The sequence below is a fragment of the Myotis lucifugus genome, unplaced genomic scaffold, assembly GCF_000147115.1.
Source record: "Myotis lucifugus unplaced genomic scaffold, Myoluc2.0 scaffold_555, whole genome shotgun sequence".
NCBI lineage: Eukaryota > Metazoa > Chordata > Mammalia > Chiroptera > Vespertilionidae > Myotis > Myotis lucifugus.
In genome coordinates, this window is record NW_005871603.1 from 254,399 (window position 1) to 278,217 (window position 23,819).

The window sequence follows — 23,819 nt, forward strand, 5'->3', positions numbered from 1 at the left end:
TTTTTAATGGGGGGGAGGGCCACCCTTCCCCCCCCCCCCCCCCCCCGTACCTCCACCCATCCTTTGACCCAGTTGTGGTGCCCAGGGGGCTCCCTCTTGGGGCAGTGAAGAGGTGGGGTGGTTGCAGGGCAGAGGAACAGGAAGGGGCCCGTTGCCCAGGTGCACCCGTGGGCCCTGAGACACTATCTGGGCCTCAGGCCCTGGCCAATGAGCAGAGCAGCCCAATCTGGAAGCAGAGCTGGGAAATCTGGGTCTCTCCAGCTGGGGGTGGATGCAGGGGGTAGAGTTGCCAGATTTAGCGAAAACCAACCGACAAACAGGATATCTAGTATGTCCCATGCAATATTTAGGACATACTTATACTCAAAAAGTATTTGCTCTTTATCTGAAATTCAAATTTAACTGGGTATTCGGTCTTTTATCTGGAAACCCTAGGGGACAGTCAACCCTCCCAACCCAGCCTCCTTGCCCAGTGACCCATGCTGCCCTCCACCCCCTAAGGGGAGGAATACTCTCAGCTCTGCTTCCCAACGTGGTGGGGCTGACTGGGTTGCTGTGCCTACGACCCAGACACACAGGCAAACAGAGAGGGCTACTGGTCCGGGAACCCTCTCCCCAGAAGGCTCTCGGGCTGCAGGAGGCTGGCTAGCTTTGCCAAATTCCTGTTTCAGTCCAGGCAACGGTTGAATGAGGCCCCTGTCTGGCTCTTCCCTGGCTCCCCTTGTGGCCTCTAACCTGCCACCTTTACCCTCTGGTGGACTGGCCCACTCTGGTGGAGAAAAAGGGGAACCCACTGGAGCCTTCTAGAAAAGAGGAAGATACATCTTGTGGGGGCGGTTTTAGGTGGAGGAGGGCTTGACCAGGGGCTGAAAATGAGGAACACTGACCAGGAAGAGCCCACCTGGAGAAGGTCACTGCTGTGCTGGTGCCATTGGAAAGAGGATCCGGAACAGGCGGGGGTTTCCACCTGCATTCGCCCCTTTTCTGAGAAGATATGGTGTGAGGGGTGGGGGCCACACCCCTGAGCACAGGCTGCCTTCCCTGCTTCCAGCAGGGCCCACCAGCCGCATTGTCCGAGTTCCTGGGCTGCTCAGTGCACAGGGAGGGCTGGGGGCATCTAGCACAGGTCTGGGCAGGGAACCTCGACACCCCCACCTTATCCCCTCCACCCCCCCTCCCCACTCCAACCCCCACCCCGCTTCTCCAGACTACTTTGTCTTTGCAAATGCTCAGCCTGCCTGCCCCCAGAACTGCTGGGCCTGCCCCGGCTCCCTTTACCTCCCGTGTGGGAATCTCCTGCCTGTTTAAAGGGGAGGTGGGTGAAGCAGGGATGGGGGAGATATAGTCAAGGAGGGCATAGGGAGGGTGTTTGTGTCCCAAGGGTGGGGCAGCACTTGAGGGCCTGGGAACCCTTTATGAGCCCATCACAGGGTGTAGCCCCTTCCCCCAGCAACAGTGACTCACAAAGCAGACTGGTGCAGATGCCACAGGCGAGGAGGCACCACCCAGGATAGCTCAGAGCGGTGCTAGCCCCTGCAGCGCCCGCTGGGCCGGGTCGGGGTCCCCGGAAACTGCGCATTAGGGTTCCCGCAAAGCAGCCTCGACGCCCATGTGTATCGTCTGCTTCGTGAAGGCGCTGGTGCACGTATTCAAGATCTACCTGACCGCCAACTACACCTACAACTTCCGCAGCTGGCCCGTGGACTTCCGCTGGGATGACGTGAGCACCCATGCGGGGGGCAGCAGTCACCGCGCGCTGACATGCACGGCGGCTGCAGCTGGCGTGTGGCTGCTCCAGGATGCCGCGCTGGGCGGGGGCGCGCCGGGGAGGCCGCTGCATGGGTCGCGCAGCCAGCTGCAGTGCCTTCTGCAGCAGATCCGAGAGCTGCCCGGCCAGCTGGCCAGCTACGCGCTGGCCCACTCGCTGGGCCGCTGGCTCGTGTACCCGGGCTCCATGTTCCTGATGACCCGAGCGCTGCTGCCGCTGCTGCAGCAGGGCCAAGAACGCCTCGTGGAGCGCTACCACGGCCGGCGTGCCAAGCTGGTGGCCCGAGATGGCAACGAGATCGACACCATGTTCATGGATCGCCGCCAACACCCGGGCAGCCAGGGCCGCGGCCTGCGCCTGGTCATCTGCTGTGAAGGCAACGCCGGCTTCTATGAGATGGGCTGCCTGTCCGCGCCGCTGGAGGCTGGCTACTCAGTGCTGGGCTGGAACCACCCGGGCTTCGGGGGCAGCACCGGTGAGCCGTTCCCTCAGCACGATGCCAACGCCATGGACGTGGTGATCAAGTACGCACTGCACCGCCTGCGCTTCCCGCCGGCGCACGTGGTGATCTACGGCTGGTCCATTGGCGGCTTCACAGCCACCTGGGCCGCCATGTCCTACCCGGAGCTGGGTGCACTGGTGCTTGATGCCACCTTCGACGACCTCGTGCCTCTGGCCCTGAAGGTCATGCCCCAGAGCTGGAAGGGACTGGTGGTGCGCACCGTGCGTGAACATTTCAACCTCAATGTCGCGGAGCAGCTGTGCAGCTACCCCGGGCCGGTGTTGCTGCTCCGGCGAACTCTGGACGACGTGGTCAGCACCTCCGGCCATCTGCGCCCCCTGCCGTTCGGCGACGTGGAGGGCAACCGCGGCAACGAGCTGCTCCTGCGCCTGCTGCAGCACCGCTACCCGGCTGTGATGGCGCGTGAGGGCCACGCCATCGTGACCCGCTGGCTGCGCGCGGGCAGCCTGGCACAGGAAGCCGCTTTCTATGCGCGCTACCACGTGAATGACGACTGGTGCCTGGCACTGCTGCGCTCCTACCGCGCTCACTGCGAGGACAAACAGGAGGACGAGGAGGTCTGGGGACCGCACGGGCTCGCCTTCCCGTGGCGGGTGGGTCAGGGCCTGAGCTCGCGTAGGCGCCGGCAACTCGCGCTGTTCCTGGCGCGCAAACACCTCAAGAACGTGGAAGCGACTCATTGCAGTCCGCTAGAACCCGAGGACTTCCAGTTGCCCTGGAGGCTGTAGCCTGAGCCCCTGAGGGAACTAGCGTTTGTGCTTTTGCTCATCTTCAGGGCCTCAGGGCCATTCCCCTCCCCACACCCCAACCAGTAAAGCTGGCCTGCCCTGGGGACCCCAACCTAGTGTCTGGGAGAGGGTAAGGCATTCCCTGCTCCCTTTCTCTTCCTCCCTCAAACACTTGTGGATGTCCCAGTCTGCTCCCAGTTCCTAAAGGGAATGCAAAGATTAACCTGACCCAATTAATAGCAATGCTGTGTGATGGGTGCCTTCAACACCTCAAAATGATGGTGGGAACACGGGCTGTGGGGCCTTCGGAGGCGCTGTTTACCCACCCTGGGTTACAGATGACTCGGAAAGCTGAGTGTTGAAAGGTCTGTACAAGTTGCCCCTGGCATCTACAAAGCAGGTCTTAGCAGCTGGACCTTTCCTGGACTGTGATGCTGCTCCATAGGGTCCTCCCCCTACCTCCACTCCTGGCTTCTACAAGAGGGGTTCACTGGGACCACAGACTCAAAGTAACAGGTGCACACCATGTGGCATGTAGCTGCTGGCCAAGGTAGCTGTGGGCCCACCGGCCCATGCTCCCCGCCCCCCTCCGTCTCTTGGTGCTCTCCCCCTTCTCCTCCTCCGCCCTCCCCTCTGAGCCAGGCCTGGGCTAGGCCTTGTTCCTAGTTCAGGGATGTAATACAGAACGAGAAATAAGCCCTCTGCTCACCACTATCTGTGATGCAGTCACTTCTTTACTGTCTGTCCTGAACTGTATGAAGCAGGGACTACTTGCTGTCCCCAGTCTGTGGGGTCAGGCTGGCCAGGGTGGGTTGAGCAAGAAACTGGAAAAACTGAAAAAGTCAACTGGGGCAAACACATAGTTGACAGCACCAGAGCAGGACACGGCCATGATGCACCCTGGCAGGTACAAGCAGAGGTGGATACATAGGTGACCTAAAGTACCAGGAAGATGCCTGTGGGAGGTGAGTTTTGAGCTGAGTCAGGAAGAGGAGTTAGCTGAAGGTAGTGGCTTCCATACCTGGGGATCAGAGTGGCTTGGCTGGAAGTGGGGAATACAGTCCTGAAGAGTCAGATCCTAAAGGGTTTGAATACCATTTAAGGATTTTGCTTCCAGGGGCGATTAGGAAATGAAGAAGGGAAGTGGTGGGACTTGTCTTTGGGGGACTGGTTGCCTAACGGTTGCACACCTCTCGTTTGAGAAGTTAGGCAAGTTAGACTCTTGTTCCAGAGTCTGCTGGAAGCCCCTCAACTAGCTGAATGATCTTGGCAAGTTACTCCAATCTCAGTTTACTCATCTGTAAAGTGGGAGCGCTCCCCCTGGTTGACCGTGTGCATGTGACAAGCTAAGGACACGGGTGCACAGGGCCAGCGGAGGGCATGCACGACGCCCGGTGAAGGCGGCAGCGTTTGCAGGGCAAGAGGACATATCACAGTCACGCCTTTTTCTGCTCAACTCCCATACCCCGCCCCCCCCCCCCCAAATCCCCGTAAATGTGCGCACTAAAAAAGAATAACAGACCGGGGACAAGGCTAACCCCAAAGTCAGGAGATCGGGCCTCGGAGGGATCGCAAGCGGTCTGAGTCGGATCCGTCAAGCTCTGGCGCTCTTAGGCAGTGGGAGGCACCCTCGAAACCTCCCAAGGGCCCAAGAGAAGGGTTCCCGTGGCGCCATGTTGGCTAGTCTCCCCACGTCCCACCTTCCCTGGGCTCCTCCGGACCGTTCTACCTGGCGTCTCGCTGGTGGAGTTGACCTGGGAGGGATTTCCTCAGAACCCCGCTCCCTTCCTGCTTCGCTCGCAGCCTTAGCCAATCAAATTGGAGTAGATGAACAGAAACAGGACAAGACGAAGCTCTTATTGGATAGCGCTGATGGGGGCGGGACGAAAGCGAAGCAGCGTCAAAGCGGAAGTGGGCCGTCGCATCGTTGATTACGTAATGCCACGGCGGCTGCAGTAGTTCCGCTGGCTGGTGTGTGCGCGGCGAGCGACTCCCAGCGCGGCCCGCTCGGCTCCTACATCCGAGATCCCTGCCGCGACTCCAGCTGTGGCTGGGCCGCCGTCTGAGCATGGACTCTGCTGGCCAAGGTAGCTGTGGGCCCGGCGCCTCCGCCGCCTACGGGACCGACCGGCCCACGCCCCACCCCTCCCCGGGTCGGGTCTCGGACTCTCGGTGCTCTCCTCCGCCGCCCTCCCCGCGGCCCCTCTCGGCTCCCGGGCGCCCGACCGCGATGCTCTCCCGATCTCCCGAGGGTCGCGGCGTGTGTATGCCACTCCCAGCTTGGACCGCCGCGAGGACGGGTTCCCAGGCACCTTTCCTGGTCCCCAGAGTTTCGGGCATCCTCGTTCCAGGCAGCTCTCTTTACAACCCCGCCGACGCCCGCCGGGTCGGCCGCCCCTGGTCCCTGAGCTGGGCCCTCGGAGTCACTCCACCGAGGCCTGGGCCGAGCGGTGTGCGCGGCTCCCGGGGAGGGGAGGGGAGGGGACACCGTCCTGGCCTTCGGCGCAGCGCCCCTTGGGCGACCACGCTCTCGGAGCCCAGCCTACCTAGAGGTGGTGCGGGGAGGGCGGTGCAGCGAGTCAGGGCACCCCAGTTTACCTGACCTGTTTCCAGACAGACCCCCCCAGACCAGCTTGAGATGGCCGCTGGAGGTTAAATCTTGAGAAGGCGGTAACCAGTTGGTCTCCCATTACGATTCTCTAGCGAGGGGATGCTCCATTTCTGTTTACATAACTAACTACGCTGGATAATTGCAGGGTGCTCTTCTACTGGTTGACCTTATCGGCATACGAATTAGACATTACGATTTCTGGATTCTGATACTGTTCTGTAGGTTTTCCTACTTATGACGTCTATTTACAAAATAGTTGAGCGTCAGAAGTTAAGCATCACAAGCACTGGGTTCTGATCATGAGAATGACAGGCATTCACTGAACACCTACTATGGGCCAAACACCATACTAAGCCTGCTTCTCAAATGATCTTTTTCCGTTTTCAGAGTAGCCCTTTGAGATTGGTGCTTGCATTGCTCCCATCTGCAGAGGGTTATGCAGGCTTAGAGAGCTGGGGCTCGCCTAGGGTGAAGGACCCCCACCCCCTGTGGCTCCAGCCCCAAGCTTATTCTCTGTGCTGGCATGTTCGGTGAGTGCCCAGTTTCTACCTTGGGATGGGGGATTGACTTCCATGGGATCAAATTTTAGCTTTATTGCCAGAAACTGTCCAAGGGCGTTCATTTTTTTTTTTTTAATAGAAGAGAAAAATTTTGGAAATTTTAAGGCATTTACTGAATTTGAGTAGCTTCAGTATAGTGGATACAATGATGAAGTAAAATTATGTAGGTTGATACCAGTTAAAATTCAGAATCTGTTGATTTAAAAGTGGATATGCTTTGTTTTGTAAATATCTATTGAGTACCAAGGAAGAGCCCAGCTGGAGCTGTGTGGGTGGGCATGTGAAGGGAACAGGACAGCTGGCTAAGTGGAGCATCTTTGATTTTAAGTGCATTCCATCTAATTTTAGCAGACTCTGGCATTTCTGCAGTAGACAAACACTTTTACTTCTCTCTAAACTTCATGCTTTTTAAAAATGTTTATACGTTTTTATTGATTTTTAGAGAGAATGGAAGGGATATAGAGATAGAAACATCAGTGGGAGAGGAACATCATCCATCAGCTGCCTCCTGCACACCGCCTACTGGAGATCGAGCCTGCAACCCAGGCATGTGCCCTGACTGGGAATTGAACCATGACCTTCTGGTTCATAGGTTGACGCTGAGCCATGCAAGCCAAGCAATTTCGTTTACTTTTATTTTGTTATTCTTGTTTTTTAAAATATTTTTAAAATATTTTTTAATTGATTTCAGAGAGGAAAGGAGAGGGAGAGAAAGAGAGAAACATCAATGATGAGAGAGAATCACTGATCGGCTGCCTCCTGCATGCCCTTTACTGAGGATGGAGCCCACAACCTGGGCGTGTGCTCTTGACCAGAATTGAACCTGGGACCTTCAGTTCTCAGGCCAACACTCTATCCACTAAGTCAAACTGGCTAGGGCTAAAATATTTTTATTGATTTTAGAGAGGAAGGGAGAGAGAGATAGAAACCTCAATGATGAGAGAATCATCAATCGGCTGCCTCCTACACACCCCACACGGGATCAAGCCCGCAACCTGGGCATGTGCCCGGACCTGGAATTGAACCATGACCTCCTAATTCATAGGTTGACACTCAACTACTGAGCCATGCTGGTCGGGCTCTTTTACTCTTAAAGGTGTAAGACACCAAACAAAGGCTGTTTCTTCACAGTGTGGTGTTCAAAGGGAAGATGTTCTCAGTGCTGATGGTATAAAAGTACTAAATGACAATCATGTGGTCAGAGTAGGAAAGAACTAAAGTAGATCTCCTTTTCCTTGTGTGATATCTTGTAAACTTCAGTGCAGACAGGAAGATGCACTTAATAAGAAAAAATAGTGGCTGCAGAAATTTGAACCTGATCTGGGTGTAGCGGAGGAGTGTGGAGGCATGCTATGGGTCCTTGCTGAGGGGTGAGGTCCAGTGTGAACGAAGGGCATTTCTGTGCTGCTGACTTCCTGCAGGGCTAGACAACTGACATGTGCTCCTTGTATGTAATTGTAGCATGGGCTCTGGCAGGTCAGTTGCTTGGAAAGGGGTGCTTGTGTTTACAGCCGTATGTGTTCTTTTCCTCTAAAAATGGCAGATCTGTTAGATTGGGCTGCCTTATAGCAAAGTGCTCCGCTTTGGAGATAGTGTTCTCGCAGGGGAAGCAGAGGAAGGGTATGGCTGCCTTGCCCCAGCATTTCCAGGCCCTGAAGCAGCATCTGGGGTGGTCTGGGGTGTGGCTGCCCTCAGGCAGATGGACCAAACCATCTTCACAAAACCTTTCAGAGAAGAGGCATTGTTAGTGTCCAGTCCTCCCCCGCCGCCTGTCCTTTCACCCTTTCTTTCTCCTCTGTCCCATGGACTTCTCCATAACTTCTTACTTGGCACTTTCTGGCCTTGTTTTGTCTCTGGCAGATATCAACCTGAATTCTCCTAACAAAGGTCTATTGTCCGACTCCATGACGGATGTCCCTGTTGACACGGCAGTGGCTGCCCAGACTCCTGCTGTCGAGGGTCTGACGGAAGCTGAGGAGGAGGAGTTGAGGGCCGAGCTCGTGAAGGTTCTGTGTCTTGGCTGGCTGGCCTGTGGTACCATGAGTCGAGGCCCTCTTAGGCTAATGAGGGCAGAGTGCTGGCTGTGCCCTGGAGAAATGGGGTTATCCTGAGGCCCCACAGACACTGCTCTTTGGGGCCCCGGCTTGTATGTACCCAGCCCCTCGTGGGTGCTCCAGCGGGAGAATGTCCACACAGGGGCAGCTGCTCTGAGCACACCACCCACGGGGAGTTTCTCTGTTGGAGTTAACACCTGACATTTTCAAGACCCCACCATCTTATTGCCCCTGGATCTTAATTTCTCTTTCAAAAACACCTTTTTGTAAAAAGTACTTAATGTGATCTTTTTAAAGTGAGAGTCCCTTAAGAGAAAATCGGAGTTAAGAACAGAAGCCTCTGAGTTTAATTTTTATACCAACTAACAAGAGGGTTTCTTTCCACTGTGTGATGCAGAGCCTGGTAGTGTGACTCAGTTGACATTCCAGAGTCTGGGGAGATGGTCTTGTTAATATCTGACCGTATTTGTCACAGGCCTCTGCTATGTCTCCAGAGACAAGCCCCATCTTAATACATCCCAGGCCCAGTCCTAGGTCTGAACAAAGCTAGTTGTACAGACCAATCTCAGCCCCAGGACCAGGTTTCAGATCACAGGAAAGCATGGGGCTGTTTCTGAATTGAACAGCGATTAAGAGAGAAGCAGTAAGAAGTCCAAGGACATGTATGCTTTGTATTTTACTTCAAATATGTTGGCATTGAGACTAAAGCCACCAGGTCTTTTTCAGAGTTGGATCGCAGAGTGGAGTCACTCTTGTGTCACTTAAAACCTTCAACTTGCATGTTCCCAGGACAACGTGACCATGTGCCCCAGAGCCCTGTCAGTCATTACGCCAGGAGTGGAGTCTTCTGGTCACTGGTTGTACCTGACTGAGTGACTGGTAATCGTTTGGCCTTAGATGATACTATGTTTGTAAATTATTTCTTGTTTCAACTATTTTCTAAAGCAGAATATAGGGATATTCAGGGCTCTACACTGTTTTTAGTGCCTTAATCCAAACAAGCACTTTTTAAAGAAAGGGGCTTTTTTAGAATAGCTGTTCATATAGGAGCTGGAAGTGCTGAGAACTCTAGTAAGGTTCTAATGGATGCTTCCTTCTCGTGTCACTTATTCTTTCTTTTTTTAGAAAATACTTTTATTGAATGTTTAGAGAAAGGAAGGGAGAGTGAGAGACAAAGAGAAACATCGATGTGAGAGCACAACATTGATCGGCTGCCTCCTGCACGACCCCCACTGGGGATCAAGCCCACAATCTGGGCATGTGCCCTGACTGGGAATTGAACCAGCAGCCTCTCAGTGGATGGGACGACGCCCAATCGAGCCACACTGGCCAGGGCTTTTTTTTTTTAAGACCTGAGGAGGTTCAGGGTTCTCTGTTACTCAACTCAAATTATCTTAAACACAAAGGCGAATTTACTTTTGGCTTGTGTAACTGGCTTTTGCCAAAGCCTGGAGCTGACCTCAGGAGCACAGATATTGTGATGGGGCCGGTTCATGTCACCTGGGTTTCTGGCCATCTGTCTGCTTTGCTTCCTTCCTGCTGCATAAGGAACGCCCCCCGTAGATGGGGCTGGCTGCCAGATGTTCCAGCCTCTGCTGTCCAAGCCCAGAGGCAAGGCCCAGAGGAAAGAGGGCCTCCCTCCTCTGACCCTGTGCCCAGCCCGGGGCAGAGCTCCGGAAGGCCTTGCTCAGTCTACCCCCGGTCAGCATGGTGATCGGCAGCCCCAGCAGAGCCACTCGGCTTGGGGGTGAGACAGTTCTGCAGAATAAGTTGTGTTGGTACCAAATAAAAACAGACGTCTGCTATCGACGCTGTTTCTGAGATGTATGTTTCTGTAAGGGGACAGTTCTTAGATAACTGAGGAACCTCACATCGCATTGTATGAGGATGTCAGTCACTTCCTGTGGTAGTATAGCTAATCATGTCAACTTCGTGCTTATGCAGGTAGAAGAGGAAATTGTCACCCTGCGCCAGGTCCTGGCGGCCAAGGAGAGGCGCTGCGGAGAGCTGAGGAGGAAGCTGGGCCCCTCTGCTTCGGAGGGCCTGAGGCAGAGCCTGTCCAGGAGCTGGCGCGACGTGCAGGTCTCAAGCGCGTAGGTGCCTGCTCTGCGGCAGGGCGCCCTGGTGGTTGGAGAGCGAGCACAGCGTGGTGCCTCTGTCCTGTCAACGGGGTGTTAGTTCTTGAGGACGAGGTGCCTCCCAGGAATGGGGACCAAATGTGCCTGTTTGGAAGCAGCCAGCCAGGGGCCTTGCCACCTTGACCTAGCAATTGTCCTCCCACTTACTCTGCTCAGTCAGATGTTTTGTAAAAGGTGGATGGACACACAGCTGGTTGTCCAAGTGGAAATCGACAAGAATATGTTTCGGGTCCAAATTTGAGAGCACACTAATGAGGTCCTTGATGAGACTGACTTTGCTGTGGTCCCCAGAGCTGAGCGTCTGCTCGAGTGGACGTGACTCCTCATGACGGGTGTGATCACAAACGTTCCGCTCTGACCTTGGGCAGGGCAGCTACGTGGCTCCTCTGAAATGTCTCCTCCAAGGTGGGGGTGAGGAGTGGCTCCCACTGTCTGAAAGGCCTGTCCCCACAGGCAGAGTCACTTCATAAATCTCACCTGGAAAAACCCCGTTTCTGTCTTAGGAAAGCATAGCTTCTGAACCTCAAAGGGTGACTGCCACAAGTGTTTTGGGGCCACAGGCTGCCCTTCCTGCCCTCACAGCAGTGTTCCCCAAGAGCCATCGTAACATTGAATGACCTCTCGGCCTGACGGGAAAGAACTGGTTTGTTCTGTCGCCTCCCCTGCCCCCACCGGGGCGGCACAGCAGGGTGCTAAGCAGAAGCGGCCCTGTCCTCTGGTCGCAGGCGTTCTGTGCTCCTGCCAGTCAGTTCTCCATTGGCCCTGGAATTTCACTTGCAGTTTGAAACCTGAGTTGAAAGTTTTTCTAAACAATTCACCATAGACTTTCTGTTTTTAGCTATGTGAAAACTTCTGAGAAACTTGGAGAGTGGAATGAGAGAATGACCCAGTCGGACCTGTGAGTGCCTTTGCCGTCAGCACCTCCCTCCCCTCTCCTCCCAACACACCTTTCAGGGGCAAGCAGGCTGTGTGCGCTGGGCACACACCTAGTTGTGTTTCCTGGCTATTTCGTATCGTTTTTTCCCTCTTAAACACGAATGGAACGACCCTCACTCTCGTGGCCACCAGACCCCACAGAACTCCTCTGCCTGCACCGTCCCTTGAAGAAGAGCCCCGGGCTGGCGGCAGCTTCTCCCTCAGAGACCCCTCAGCGTTCCGGTGGGCGCGTGGCCGGGTGCCGTCTGCACCACGTGGATGGGGGCTCTTTGTTTTTGTCCTTCCTTCTCCTGCAGACCTGGCTCCAGCTGCTGGGTTCTGTGGAGCTTCCCTAGTACGTAGGTGTTCTTCAAGTCAGGGTTGGTGTAGGCCGTGCCTGTGGGATCCTGAAGGAGTCCCCTTGGTCCGAGAGGCACCAAGCTGTCAGCCACACAGAACGAACAGTGCAGAATACAGAGCAGAGCTCTGGTTGAGAACCACGGTGATGTTCTAGCTGAGATCCTTCAACGAGATAGTAGAACTTCATCAGATCATAGCTCTTTAAGCCAAGTGGGCAGTGTTTAGGAATGGTCGTTCTCTGATATTCTGTCTTGTTCAGAAGGAAGTACTGTCATGGTTGCCAGCAGAAAGCCCGTTCGTGTTGGGCTGAAAGAAAACAGTTGCTACCCAGCCTCTCCTGGGGTGCCTGGGACCCCAGGTTGGGTAGCTACACATGGAGCCTCTGCAGCCTGGTGTGCTCAGGGGACTCTGACTGTGCCTGTTTTCTGCTGTTTGTGCAGTTTGGTAGACAGCTGGTTGTGGCAGTGGGTGTTGTAGCAGCGTGGCAGTATTCGGTGATTCAGTGGCTGTCGCCAGACCATTCGCAGTGCAGACTTTATCAGGAAATAGCCTTTGGAGACTTCGGTGCTGCTCTGTAAAACCAGCCAACACACTGTTTCCAATAACTACAACTCTCACTCCCGGGAGAGGAGCCCGTGGCTCTGGGTGTGGACATGTGTGGCCAGCAGCATGGCCTTTTCATGCATTTCACCAGGCAGTGGCCGTGCCCCCGGAGTTTCGCACTAGTTCTGCTGGGAAAGTTGTCAGATGCTTCCAGGCTGAAGGCATTTCTGCAGTGACTGCCCAGGAGGACGGCCACAAGGCCCGGGGTGGGGTGGCCGTCTCTGGGGGAAGGAGCCCAGGGGTGCTCGGCCAGAGCCCCCAGGGTGTCACTGCAAGAGAGCTGGCCCAGTGTCTGAGGGCAAGCGCATTGGGGTGAGCCCGTCTCCCCGACTGTGGGTCTGCAAGTCCTGCTCATGGAACCGTGCTGGAAGGAAGCAGTTTAGGTGCTACTGATCTTCTGTCAGCCAACTCCTCCCCCCGCTTTTTTCCCCTTTTTTAACATTTTTATTGATTTCAGAGAGGAAGAGAGAGGGAGAGATAGAAACATCAATGATAAGAGAGAATCATTAATTGGCTGTCTCCTGCACCCATGTGCCCTGACTGGGAATTGAACCGTGATCTCCTGAGCCATGCCTGCCGGGCCCTTCTATAAAAATATTTTTTTTTATTGACTTCAGAGAGGAAGGAAGAGAGAGAGAGAGAAACATCATTGATGAGAGAGAATCATTGATCGGCTGCCTTCTGCATGCCCCACACTGGGGATCGGGCCTGCAACCCAGGAATGTGCCCTGACCAGGAATCAAACCGTGAGCTCCTGGTTCATAGGTCGACTCTCAACCACTGAGTTGAGCCGGCTGGGCCATTGGATTCTTTTTATAGGTAGATCTTAGCTAACACCGTACTGAGAGGGCACCAGGTGAATTCCGTAGTCACAAGTTAACTCAGTATTGTCACTATATGGAGTTTTTTGGTTGCAGGTGACAGAAAGCACAGCTAAAGGCTGTCAGTCTAAGGGTGGGGAGGTCTTGCCTGTCGAGAAGCCCCTGTTCCAGGCCCACCAACCAGGGCTCCCGCGGAGCACTGGGGACCTTCCATTCTCCCCACAGTGGCTTTGTTCTCAGCTCCTCCTCTTTGGTGTGAGGGGCTCCCAGCAACAAGGCGGCCCACTGTGGGTCTCCTCGGACTCTTGCTGTGGCCAGGAGCGGGGATCTCTGGCCGGCCAGACCTGAACTACCTGCCCACCCTTGTTGGGGGTGGGGTAGCCTCCAAGGGAAGGTGCCCCAGAGGAGGCTGGTATTTTTCGGGACTCTACACCATGTTTTCCTAAAAGGTGGAAGTGATTCCCAAAGTGGTGCTAGCCAGGCTGCATAGACTAGTGTGCAAACATGGTGGGGGCTGACTTCCCTGGATACAGACTCTGGCTCTGCCCCCAGGCCTGTCCCATTGGTCTCTGATGGGGTGGTGCCCTTGGAGTCGCCCACAGGATGCCCTCTTCGTCACCAAGGACTCAAGGCGCAGGCCCACGCTTTTCTCTTGGGCTTCACTTTCCCAGCTTGGCCTCATGAGCACAAATAGAGATTCTGTAAGGCTCTTTATTTTTTACTAGAGGCCCGGTACATGAATTCGTGCACTGGTGGGGTCCCTCGGTGTGGCCTGCAGAGATCGGGCTCCAGCTTGCGCCCCCAGCCTCGCAGCCCCGCAGCCATTCCTGGTACCCCGCTTTGGCCTGGCGCTGCCCCCTCGCCTGCCCCACCGTCCCGCTGTGGTCCTGCTCTTGTCAGGACCCATGGGGCCAGCAGCGCCTCCACTGCCAACACCACGTCGCCGATGCTCGCCATGTTCCGTGCTGCCCCCCTGGTGGTTAGTGCACATCATAGCAAGCGGTCAAATGACTGCCCGAGGGGACAGTTTGCACATTAGGCTTTTATTATACAGGATTTTTTATTTTTTAAAATATTTTTATTGATTTCAGAGAGGAAGGGAGAGGGTGAGAAAGAGAGAAACATCAAAAATGGGAGAGAATCATGGGTTGACTGCCTCCTGCACGCCCCACACTGGGGATTGAGCCTGCAACCTGGGCATGTGCTCTGAGCAGAATTGAGCCTGGCACCCTTCAGTCCACAGGCTCTATCCATTGAGCCAAACCATCCAGGCCAGGCTCTTCTTTAAATCCCCTGCTTGAGACTGTTTGCTTCAGCACAGCCCTGGGTGGTGACATTGTCCTCCGCATTTGCTGTTCCGGGAAAGGCTGGGCTGAGGCTGTCTTCTGAATTTGTAAAGAAGTTGTGTGTCCTTCGTCCCCTTGCACCTGGGCTTTTCTGAGTGCCCGTGGTTCTGGTGCAGAAGTCTGTTTCTTGCAGATAATCTATTAACTCTTTTGAAATGAAAGCACTTCCTTAGGTGAGCCTTGGGTTGGGGGTGCTTGGGCAGGCACTATGAGTTGTGCCCCAAAGAAGCTCTCGAGCCATTCCTCCCCCGGCCGTGCTGTGGGGGGTTGCTCTCCCGCCTGCCATAAGTGCTTCTTTGCCTTGGTTGCCAGTCTTGCTGGACCCTGAGGCAGGTCTTGGTGTGGGTGGCAGCTCCAGGCAAAGATGCTGTCAGGTTCGAGGGTGGTGGCTGCCCCTTGTGTTTGGTTGGGTAACTGTGCTTCTTCCTCCAGCTACAAGAGGACTCAGGAGACTCTCTCTCAGGCGGGACAGAAGACTTCAGCTGCCCTGTCCACTGTGGGCTCTGCCATCAGCAGGAAGCTCGGGGACATGAGGTAAGAGACCCCTCTGCCCCAGCCTCTCCACCCTGAGGCCTGGACTGGTCAGCTGAGGTTTTTGGGATTTTAGATCTCTTAGAGGTTCTGTGGGGAGCCTGCTGAGCCCCAGGGCTCAGGTGCACATACCTCAGTGGCCGCTCAGCTACCACAGGTGTGGCCACGCCAGCCCCCAACCAGTCGGTTCATGGACCTTCGTTTGCAGCGTGTGTCTGCTCCCGTTGGCTGCCTCTTTGCCGTTTTGTATTGCTCAGGGGAGGTGGTCACTGTGCCGTTGGCTAATTTCTGATGCTTGGGGTCGGGTGAAGGCTGGTGCTTCTCTTTAAAGTTCCATGGAGAGAGAATGACTACAGCCTAGAGGTCAGCACCTGGGTGGGCGCCAGGACAAGCTCGGTGTCTCCTCAGAGTGTGTGCCCAGGTCTCAGACGGTATGGCCACAGGCCAGGGCCCCAACAGAATGTTCTCTTGAGGCTGACCAGACCCTCATAGCCACCAAAGGTGCTTCTTGTATAGGACCTGGGGGCCAGGGAGTGCAGAGTGGCTCGGGCACTTGGTGACTACCGGGCAGCACCCGCCCCCAGCCTGCTGGCTATTCCCTCTGCCTCCTGATCTGGCCCTAGGAGCCAGAGGCCAGGGTGTGAATTCTGGCTCGGCTGCCTCTGCTGTGCCCTTGACAAGGCCTCTCACTAGGAGTTATTAGGACAAGATACACATCACTGAGTCATGAGGGGAAGTGCGTGTCATCGCCAGCGCTCTTGGTCTGACCCCACACTTGGGACCGGGCCCCTCACTTTTTCATTTCAGGGAATGCCTCCCTGTAGCCCCCATCCCATCCTGAGAGAATCACTGGGTGTTGTTGCCCATGGGTTTGGTGTATTGAGTGTGGCGTTGGCGGTCCACCACACTCTGACCCTCACCTCTACCTGCGTGGGTTAGGCATTTCCCCGGCTCACAGGCCTGGCAGTTGCCAGTTAGCAAGAGGTGAAGACAGATTCTAATAACCCTGGGACCCCCCCCAGCCCAGCAGAGGACGGCTTATGCCAGAGCCCTGCTCACTTTTCTTGTTTGTTTTTGTTAGTCCTTACCCTAGGATGTTTTTTCCCCATTGGTTTTTAGAGAGAGTGGGAGGGAGAGAAAGAGAGAAACATTGATGTGAAAGAGACACATTGATTGGTTGCCTCCCACACACACCCCAACTGCAGGGCCGGGGATTGAACCTGCAACCCAGGTATGTGCCTTTGATCAGGAATCAAACCTGCAACCCTTGGGCATCAGGCTGACATTCTATCCACTGAGCCACACCAGCCAGAGCCCTGCTCACCTTTTATTTCTGTTTGTTTGATATAATAGTCCTTCCCCAACTTAATTTTGAAAAATGTCAAACTTCTGGAGAAGCTAAATAACTGTAGGCAGTCTGTGTTTCTCCTGTGCCTGAGGACTGCGCCTTCCCACGCTGGGGTTCTGGCTGCTTCCTAGGTAGTGGGGCTCCCTGTGGGATGATGCCCTATAATGCATGCCTTGCCCACCGTGGCTGTGATTTGGGCTCAGGAGGACTCCCCCGCTTCGGCTCTGCGCTGTCAGCAAGGAGGGTCTGTGGTGATTGCTCCCATAGGCTTCACACTGAGCTGCTAGTACTCGACTGGGTATGTTCCTGTAGGGAGACCTGTTTGAGATGAGGTGGGACGCCGGCACTGCTGCATTCTGGGATGCCTGCTTTGGCCACCTGAGCCGTGCTGTGGTGAGCCCGGTGACGGAATGTTCGTGCCCCTGGTGGTCTGGCCACACCCCCAGGGCCTGCCGAGGGGCGAGCCCTCCCAGCCCTGGAACGAGCAGCGGGCAGGTCTGTCCGTTCTTTCCTCACCTGCGGGTGTGGTCACAGCATTGAGGGAGAGTAGGCGCTGCTGCCTGCGTGCGCCTCCGCTGGCTTGTGCTCCTCTCCTCTCCCTGTGAGTGTGTTCAGGGCGTCCTGGGGGGGCATCGGTGGGGAGGGCAGGGCTGCTTCCATGGGCAGTGCTTTGTCTGCTCAGAGAACGGGGATTTGCCGCTAACTTGTGGCATGGCCAGCAGTGAGCAGGCTTCTTGTCGCAGTGACACCGGATGGCTCTGCGCGTGGCCTCCTTCACTGTACCTGCCATCTGTGCAGTCGGAACATGCGCTGTGTGTGCCTAGGCCGGCGGGGGGCAGCCAGGTTGAGTTTAAGGTGCCTGGAGGGACTGACCTGTTTGCTGGTGTGTCTCACCCTGTGTTCCATGGTGCTGTGAGCGCTGACCCTCAGGGTTTTTGATGTGTCCCTGTTGTCTCCCTATGTGGTCTCAGGTGGTTGAGGCTGAGGCCCATTAACTTCCCCAGTTTAGAGTTTGAGGTTGTAAGTTCACCACTTCTTGAATGAAAGTCAGGTTCAGAGGTTTGCACCATGAGTTTGGGGCTAGGTCAGCCGTGGGCAAACTACGGCCCGCGGGCCGGATCCGGCCGTTTGAAATGAATAAAACTAAAAAAAAAAAGACCGTACCCTTTTATGTAATGATGTGTACTTTGAATTTATATTAGTTCACACAAACACTCCATCCATGCTTTTGTTCCGGCCCTCCGGTCCAGTTTAAGAACCCATTGTGGCCCTCGAGTCAAAAAGTTTGCCCACCCCTGGGCTAGGTGATCCCTCACGGGCCACTGCATTGAGATGTTTGGGGCCAGGTCCCCCAGGAAGCTGCCCTGTGCTGGAGTCCACAGTGCACCTGGCCGGGCCTGAGACACCTTTGCATGCCCTGGGGTGTGAGGTGTGGGGGTGGGAAAGGGGACTGGATTTAGGTCAGGGGTCAGGTCTCCACGTTTTCTGACACTAGCTCTCCACCCACAGAAGGGAGCTGGCCCTGCTGCCCACCGAGTGGTAGGGACACATCAGGCCCTGTGACTGCACATGTGTTGTTTCCAAAACGACTTCCATGTTGGGGCAGAGGCGGCAGCCATGTCCTTCCTGTGCCCCATCTGTGGGCCCTGCTCATTTCTGACCCTGCTCAGGCTTCCGTTATCCATGGTGATGGACCCAGAGTGCGGAGGACGCAGCCCGCGGGTGCCCAAGGCCTGTTGCCGTGTGTGCTGGTTTGTGCGTGTGCAGCGTGTCAGCCGAGCACGGCGGGCTCGGCTCCAGGTGGCGGAACCCAGCGGGGTTATCTCACACATTTGCACTGCTCCACCCCTTGGGGCTTTTTCCTTCCAGCCTCTAAATGGGTACAGGCACGTGGGTCCTTTGTACATGATCGCATCCAGGAAGGCAGAGCCATGGGCTGGGCAGTTTGCAGCGTGTGCGTGAGAGAGCAGCAGCCTCCTGGAGCCGGGGCTCGGGAGCCTGGAGGTGGGCGGGCGCCTGTCTGCCCTGCCGGTGGGTGTCCAGGCCAGAGGGGGCTCTAGAGCTGAGTAGAGGGTGGGGCGGGCATTGACCTCCCTTCCTAACATTCGTTTCTTCTTTCTTCCTGCTGCCATCTGTCAGGGCGCGTCCTTTCTCACAGTCCTTTAGGTAAGACTGATGCTAGACACGCCTGTGCACAGCTTCTCTGCTTCAGGGCAAGTGGGCTCTGTCAGCCTGTGGGAGACTGTGCTGGACGAAGGTGGCGAGGGGCCGGGAACTGCCCAGTGCGGCCCCTGTCCAGCACAGTGAGGCTTCTCGAGCTGTGGTCCCTGAGGGTCATCACTGGCCATATGGTTGGTGCAGGGACGCCTCCCCAACAAAGACGTGTTCATATCTGGGCACTGTTGCTGGCCTACTCCAACCACCCCACGGAGTGTGTCCGTCTAAGTCCTTTGTGCGTCATTGTTGTCCCTCCCCCAGCCCCCCTCCCCCCCATTTTAGTCCTGTTCACGTGGGAGGGTTGTGCTGACCTGGGGCTGTCGTGCTTTCTGCATCTTGTTTGCCTTGTGTGTTTGTTTAGAAATATCAGAGAGAGGAAGGGAGAGAGAAACATCAATGATGAGAGAGAACCATCCATCAGCTCCTCCTGCAGGCCCCCTACTAGGGATCGAGCTTGCAACCTGGGCCTGTGCCTGCTGGGTGGGAATTGAACCACCGGCCTCTTGGTTCATGAGTTGATGCTCAACCACAGAGCCACGCCGACCGGGCGAGTTTCCCTCGTTTATGACTCCAGAGCTCTCTCTGCACCAGCGCAACACTAAGCCCAGTTCAGTGTTTTCGACATCGCTCTAGGTGCCGCCAGCACTCTGAAGTCACACACTCTTCTGGACCCCAAATTCAGAACTATCTGTGATTTTAAGTGCTTTTTACTTGAAGCACTTGGACTTGGTTGTTTCTCTTTTCTAAAGTCTTTTAACTTGCTGTGAAGTCAAGTAAGGACATCTGACACCCGTTCGTACCAGAGCTTTTCTGATGCCCCAGGCTGAGGTCTCCATCAGCAGCGTCGCCCCTCAGGGGTGACTTTGGAGGGGGGAGAGGAGCTGTGGGTCCAGTTTTCCTCCTGGTGCGGGGCCTTACAAGGCTTCGTGCTCGTTCCGATTGTGCTGGGGGAGGGGTCCTGCCACCCTGTTGCAAAGTTGGGTTTCTCCGTGGTCTGGGCTGAGGAACCTGTGAGCGCTGTTCTGTCCTCACCTTAACTCTTGTTTCCTTCTCTGCTTTTGTCATGCTTCCAAGCAGCAGCTACTCCATCCGCCACTCAATAAGTATGCCCGCCATGAGGTAATGTGTGCTCACGTCCGGAGCTCCCAGAGCCGGGTGGGGATGTGGGGAGCAGCGGCTTCCCAGACCTCTAAACGGATTAGGGTTAGGAAAGACCCCTCCGAGGCCAAAGAACTAGTGGGGGTATGCCAAATGCTCCGTCTGGAACTTTCCAGGACTGCCTGCAGGGTTGGGCTAGGGAAGGGCAGAGAGGCTCCCACACCTACCTGGCATCCAAGAGACTGCAGGTGTTTCCAAGTCTTCTTTTTTTTTCAGGGAAGAAGGAAGAGAGATAGAAACATAAATGATGAGAGAGAATCATGGATCAGCTGCCTCCTGGCACGCTCCCTACTGGGGGTCAAGCCCAAAACCCGGGAATGTGCCCTTGACTGGAATCAAGCCAAGGGACCCTTCAGTCTGCAGGCCAACACTCTATCCAATGAGCCAAACCAGCTAGGACTCTCTATCTGCTTTGTGGCCAGTTTTCTCCTGCTTGCTCTGCAGTGCAGCTTTGGCTCTCAGCGGAGCCCCATCCTTGTTACAAGACTTGCAGCTGCCACACCACAGAGCTGTCTGGGAGTCCTTGATGGGCGGGTGGTCTGCAGAGCCCAGGGGCAGGTGGCTCTGAGCAGTGAGGGGAGCTGGGTCGGACCAGGCCAGCTTGCTTGCTCCTCTAGTCTCCTTACCACCCTCTTGTCCCAGAATGCCTCGGTTTTTTTTCCTGGCTTCGTTCTAAGAGAGATGAGTGTGAAACCCCAGCACAGGTGCATTTACCAGTAGGGTGGAGCAGAAACGGGCCCCATGTTCACCCGCTGCCCAGGGGTCTGCAGCTCACCCATGTCAAGTCTGGGTCTCACCAGCTGGTGGCATTCAGGTCTCTGTCCCTGTAGCTGGCGAGTGTGGCTGACCTGGTTCTGACCTGGTGCCGCCTCTGGAGTGACCTTGGCTGGGTTCTCTGCAGGGGGTGCCCCTCCCCTTCTTCTGTCGGGTCATGTCTTTGCAGTGAGACCTCAGGATGTACTCAGGGGTCTTTCTGGAGGACAACCCTAATCCTGAGGCCCTTCAAGTTCAGGATGCAACACAGCTGTGGGCTCCTCATACTGACTTCTGCTCCCTCTCTCTTTGAAGGAATTCTGCCACCTTCAAGTCGCTTGAAGACCGAGTTGGGACCATAAAGGTAACTACCTGGGTCGTTTGCTTCTCTTGATGGGGTGTGACTTGTCAGGTAGACTGACTTAATCGTTGTAGACTCCCAGGCAGTTGGCAGTTGTGGGAGCTAACACTGAGGCCCTGTTCCTTTCATACTTTCCCCAGAACTAACACTGCGGTGTCACAGCCAGGATGTGACATGGGCACCTCAGGGTAGAGAGCGGTCTCTTCCCACAGACCCTTCACGGCGCCTGCCCTCCGCCTGCCCTGCCTGGCATCCACTGATCTCTTCTCTGTTTCTGTAATTTTGTGATCCAAGAAAGTCATAAGTGGGACTGTTGGTGTGCTGCTTTTGGGGTGGGTTCCTGTCACTCTGCAGCGTTCTCTGGAGATGCGCCCAGCCTGTTGCCGTGTCAGTGGTGTGTTCTCTCTTGCAAATCCGTGTTCACGGTTTGTGAACTTGTGTAGAGAATTGAACACCATAAGTTCCAGGGGCTGCCTGGCGCTGTGGGCTCTGTCTCAGGTTTTCCCTTCTGGTCTTTTCCCGTCTGTAGTCTAAGGTGGTGGGTGGCAGAGAGAATGGCAGTGACAGCTTTCCCTCCCCGACTGAGAGTGGCGACAAGCCCCTGCCCGATCACGCGCCCTTCTAAGCCTGAAGCAGCTTTGCCGGCCGTGGAGCCAGTGCAGGCACGCCCTCCTCGCCACGACAGCCACTGCGCAAGGGAGCACCAGCAGCTGCGGGAGGACATGGAGCGGCTTGGAGGACAGTCATGCCATCACATGTAGACGTGGCCCCTGCACACGCATGACTTAGAGAACAGTCTTGTGTACAGATGCTTCACACTAAAGTCGTAGATGCAACAATCACTGTGCCATCCTTCCTGGGGCCAGGAAGTGGACGGGGCGGGGGGACAGAGCCACATTCCCTTTGGCAATCTTGTTCATCAGAATGTTGAAACCATGGGAAGAGACAGGTGTAAAGTAAGTGGTATTTCTAAACTCCTCCTTCCCTGTGCCACGGAAGGGAGCGTCTTCCAGAAGCCCCATCTGACCCGCAGTTTTTATTTCAAAATGCTAACCAAGAAAACTGTCCATTTCCTAGATCCTCCAAAAAGAAACTATCAGCTGCCTCATTCTTACACTAATGATCTAGCTTTAGCAAAAGCAAATTCTTTATTTTTTAAATGCAGTGGATTTTTCAAAATTTAATATTAAGCAAAACAGCTTTAGCCTCATCATTACAAGATTATTTGTTAGGACTCGAGCTAAAATACAAGCCTTATATCACCTTATGCTTATTTGTTTATAATGTTTTAATATATACTAGTGAGAGTTCTTTAGTGGGTTCTGACACTGCACAGAATTCTGCATCTACCCGAGGGGCCGGATGCCTGCGCCAGAGGTGTGTTTCGTTTCAGCAGCGTACTCCCAGTGATGGAACTCGCTCTTCTCTCCTCAACAACTCCGGCAGCTCCTGCTGGCCAGCAGGCTCCTGGGCCTCAGGGGGTGGGGATAGGAGTGCTGCCACACTGCCCTCATGGGCCAGGCCTGACCAGGCGCAGCTGGCACGTCACTGTCAGTGGCTCCAACTGTGTTTGCTGTTCACGTGGCCAGGACACTCGAGAAGTGCATGGACCCTGCAGGGCGGGGCTGGGCGGGGTGGGTCAGCTGGACCTCTGCTGTTGCCTTTTTTTTTCTTTTTTTAAAATATATTTTACTGATTTTTTACAGAGAGGAAGGGAGAGGGATAGAGAATTAGAAACATCGATGAAAGAGAAACATCGATCACCTGCCCCCTGCACACCCCCCACTGGGGATGCGCCCGCAACCAATGTACATGCCCCTGACCCGAATCGAACCTGGGACTCCTCAGTCCACAGGCCGACGCTCTATCCACTGAGCCAAACCGGCCAGGGCTCTGCTGTTGCCTTTTCTCAGGAGCTACCAGCTACCCTTTCCCATTTTGAAGCTGCCACACCCCAGCAGCCTCACCCAGGGCCCCAGGTGTCGGGTGTGTCTGGAGGGGCAGCTTGTGCCTTCCTGGTTCTTAGTGGCCCAGGCCTGGCCTGCCTGTGTGTGATGGGTGCACCCCCTGGGGAGAAGCCAGCAGCTCAGTGACCGTTTTGGTAGACTGTGCTCTGGGACCTGAGTATCTGCTGGTCACCTCAGACACTGGGGGACTGTGGTCCACCTAGTGTTCTTTCTTCATCAGAATCTCAGACTCCTGGTAGGAGGCAGGAGGCAGGGCTACAACTGATTTGTCTTTTCCATAAAGTAAATAACGGGTAATTTGCCAATAAAGCATTCCTTCGGGGGGAAATGAACTTTAACTTGTGTGGTATGTCTTATTTCATACAGAAAGGTGATGAAAGAGTGGCACAGGAGCTAATAGGCATTCCTGTTGTCATGGGCCTGCACCCTAGGGGGCGGGCAGGGAGGAAGTAGGTGATCTCAGATACAAATTGCAAACCTTCTGTGCTATGAAGAAAACTGAGCGCCTGAGAACATAAAGAATAAACCTGTGGGTTCTCTGGGGAAGGGGCGTGGAGGCTGAGGGGGAACTAGCCACGTTACACATTGGGTCCGGACTGAGCTGCAGGAGTTGAACAAGCAGCCAGGATTCGCTCCATGGAAGGAGGTGGCCTGAGAGGAGTGCTGCTTGGGGTCCCCAAGCATGCAGCTGCAGTTATCAGCTGGTGCTGAGCAAGGCAGCCACACGCATCCCTTGGGCAGGTGTGGGGGGCTCACTGAGGAAGATCGGGCTGTTGGCCTATCCTCGCAACCCCACTCTAGAGCTGGAACCACATGACAGGTACATGACAAAGTCCAAAGAGGAGCTGAGGGCACAGCAATGTCTGGTTAGCAAACAGCTGCCAAGGCAGACCTGCTTCTAATGGGGACTCAAGTGACATGAAATGGTGACAAGGCATGCTCAGAAACCTGCCTGTTCCCTTGCCCATCTCCCACCCAGCCTCTGGGGCTATTATTACTTATTTGTCCAGTGTTTCTTCGTGTAAAAACAATGTATTCTCATTCCCTTCCCCTTCTT

At 55.2% G+C, this 23,819-nt stretch overlaps 2 protein-coding genes across 7 annotated transcripts; both read left to right on the forward strand.

The window, feature by feature from the left end:
- The first annotated feature begins 1,207 nt into the window (after positions 1 to 1,207).
- Positions 1,208 to 3,209, forward strand: ABHD16B (abhydrolase domain containing 16B). Its single transcript, XM_006104212.3, has one exon. It carries the CDS (start codon positions 1,610 to 1,612, stop codon positions 3,017 to 3,019), a length of 1,410 nt encoding a protein of 469 aa, XP_006104274.1. The 5' UTR covers positions 1,208 to 1,609; the 3' UTR covers positions 3,020 to 3,209.
- Positions 3,210 to 4,959: 1,750 nt separating this feature from the next.
- On the forward strand, positions 4,960 to 23,100 carry TPD52L2 (tumor protein D52 like 2). Of its 6 annotated transcripts, none has more exons than XM_006104215.3 (8): positions 4,960 to 5,106; positions 8,051 to 8,196; positions 10,189 to 10,337; positions 11,221 to 11,280; positions 14,860 to 14,961; positions 19,601 to 19,642; positions 20,750 to 20,798; positions 21,325 to 23,100. In XM_006104215.3, exons 1-8 carry the CDS (start codon positions 5,088 to 5,090, stop codon positions 21,418 to 21,420), a joined length of 663 nt encoding a protein of 220 aa, XP_006104277.1. In that variant the 5' UTR covers positions 4,960 to 5,087; the 3' UTR covers positions 21,421 to 23,100. The 6 variants fall into 6 exon arrangements, with proteins under 6 accessions (XP_006104277.1, XP_023601292.1, XP_006104280.1 ...); XM_023745524.1 differs by lacking the exon at positions 21,325 to 23,100 and adding an exon at positions 20,936 to 21,318; XM_006104218.3 differs by lacking the exon at positions 11,221 to 11,280.
- Positions 23,101 to 23,819: the final 719 nt, after the last annotated feature.

What these genes read in the sequence shown, in the direction of transcription:
- ABHD16B (XM_006104212.3), top strand. Translation starts at nt 1,610, where the DNA reads ATGTGTATCGTCTGCTTCGTGAAGGCGCTGGTGCACGTATTCAAGATC.
- TPD52L2 (XM_006104215.3), top strand. An exon ending in TGAGGGCCGAGCTCGTGAAG is followed by an intron (nt 8,197 to 10,188) that starts GTTCTGTGTCTT and finishes GTGCTTATGCAG; the next exon opens with GTAGAAGAGGAAATTGTCAC. An exon ending in ATAAGTATGCCCGCCATGAG is followed by an intron (nt 19,643 to 20,749) that starts GTAATGTGTGCT and finishes CTCTCTTTGAAG; the next exon opens with GAATTCTGCCACCTTCAAGT.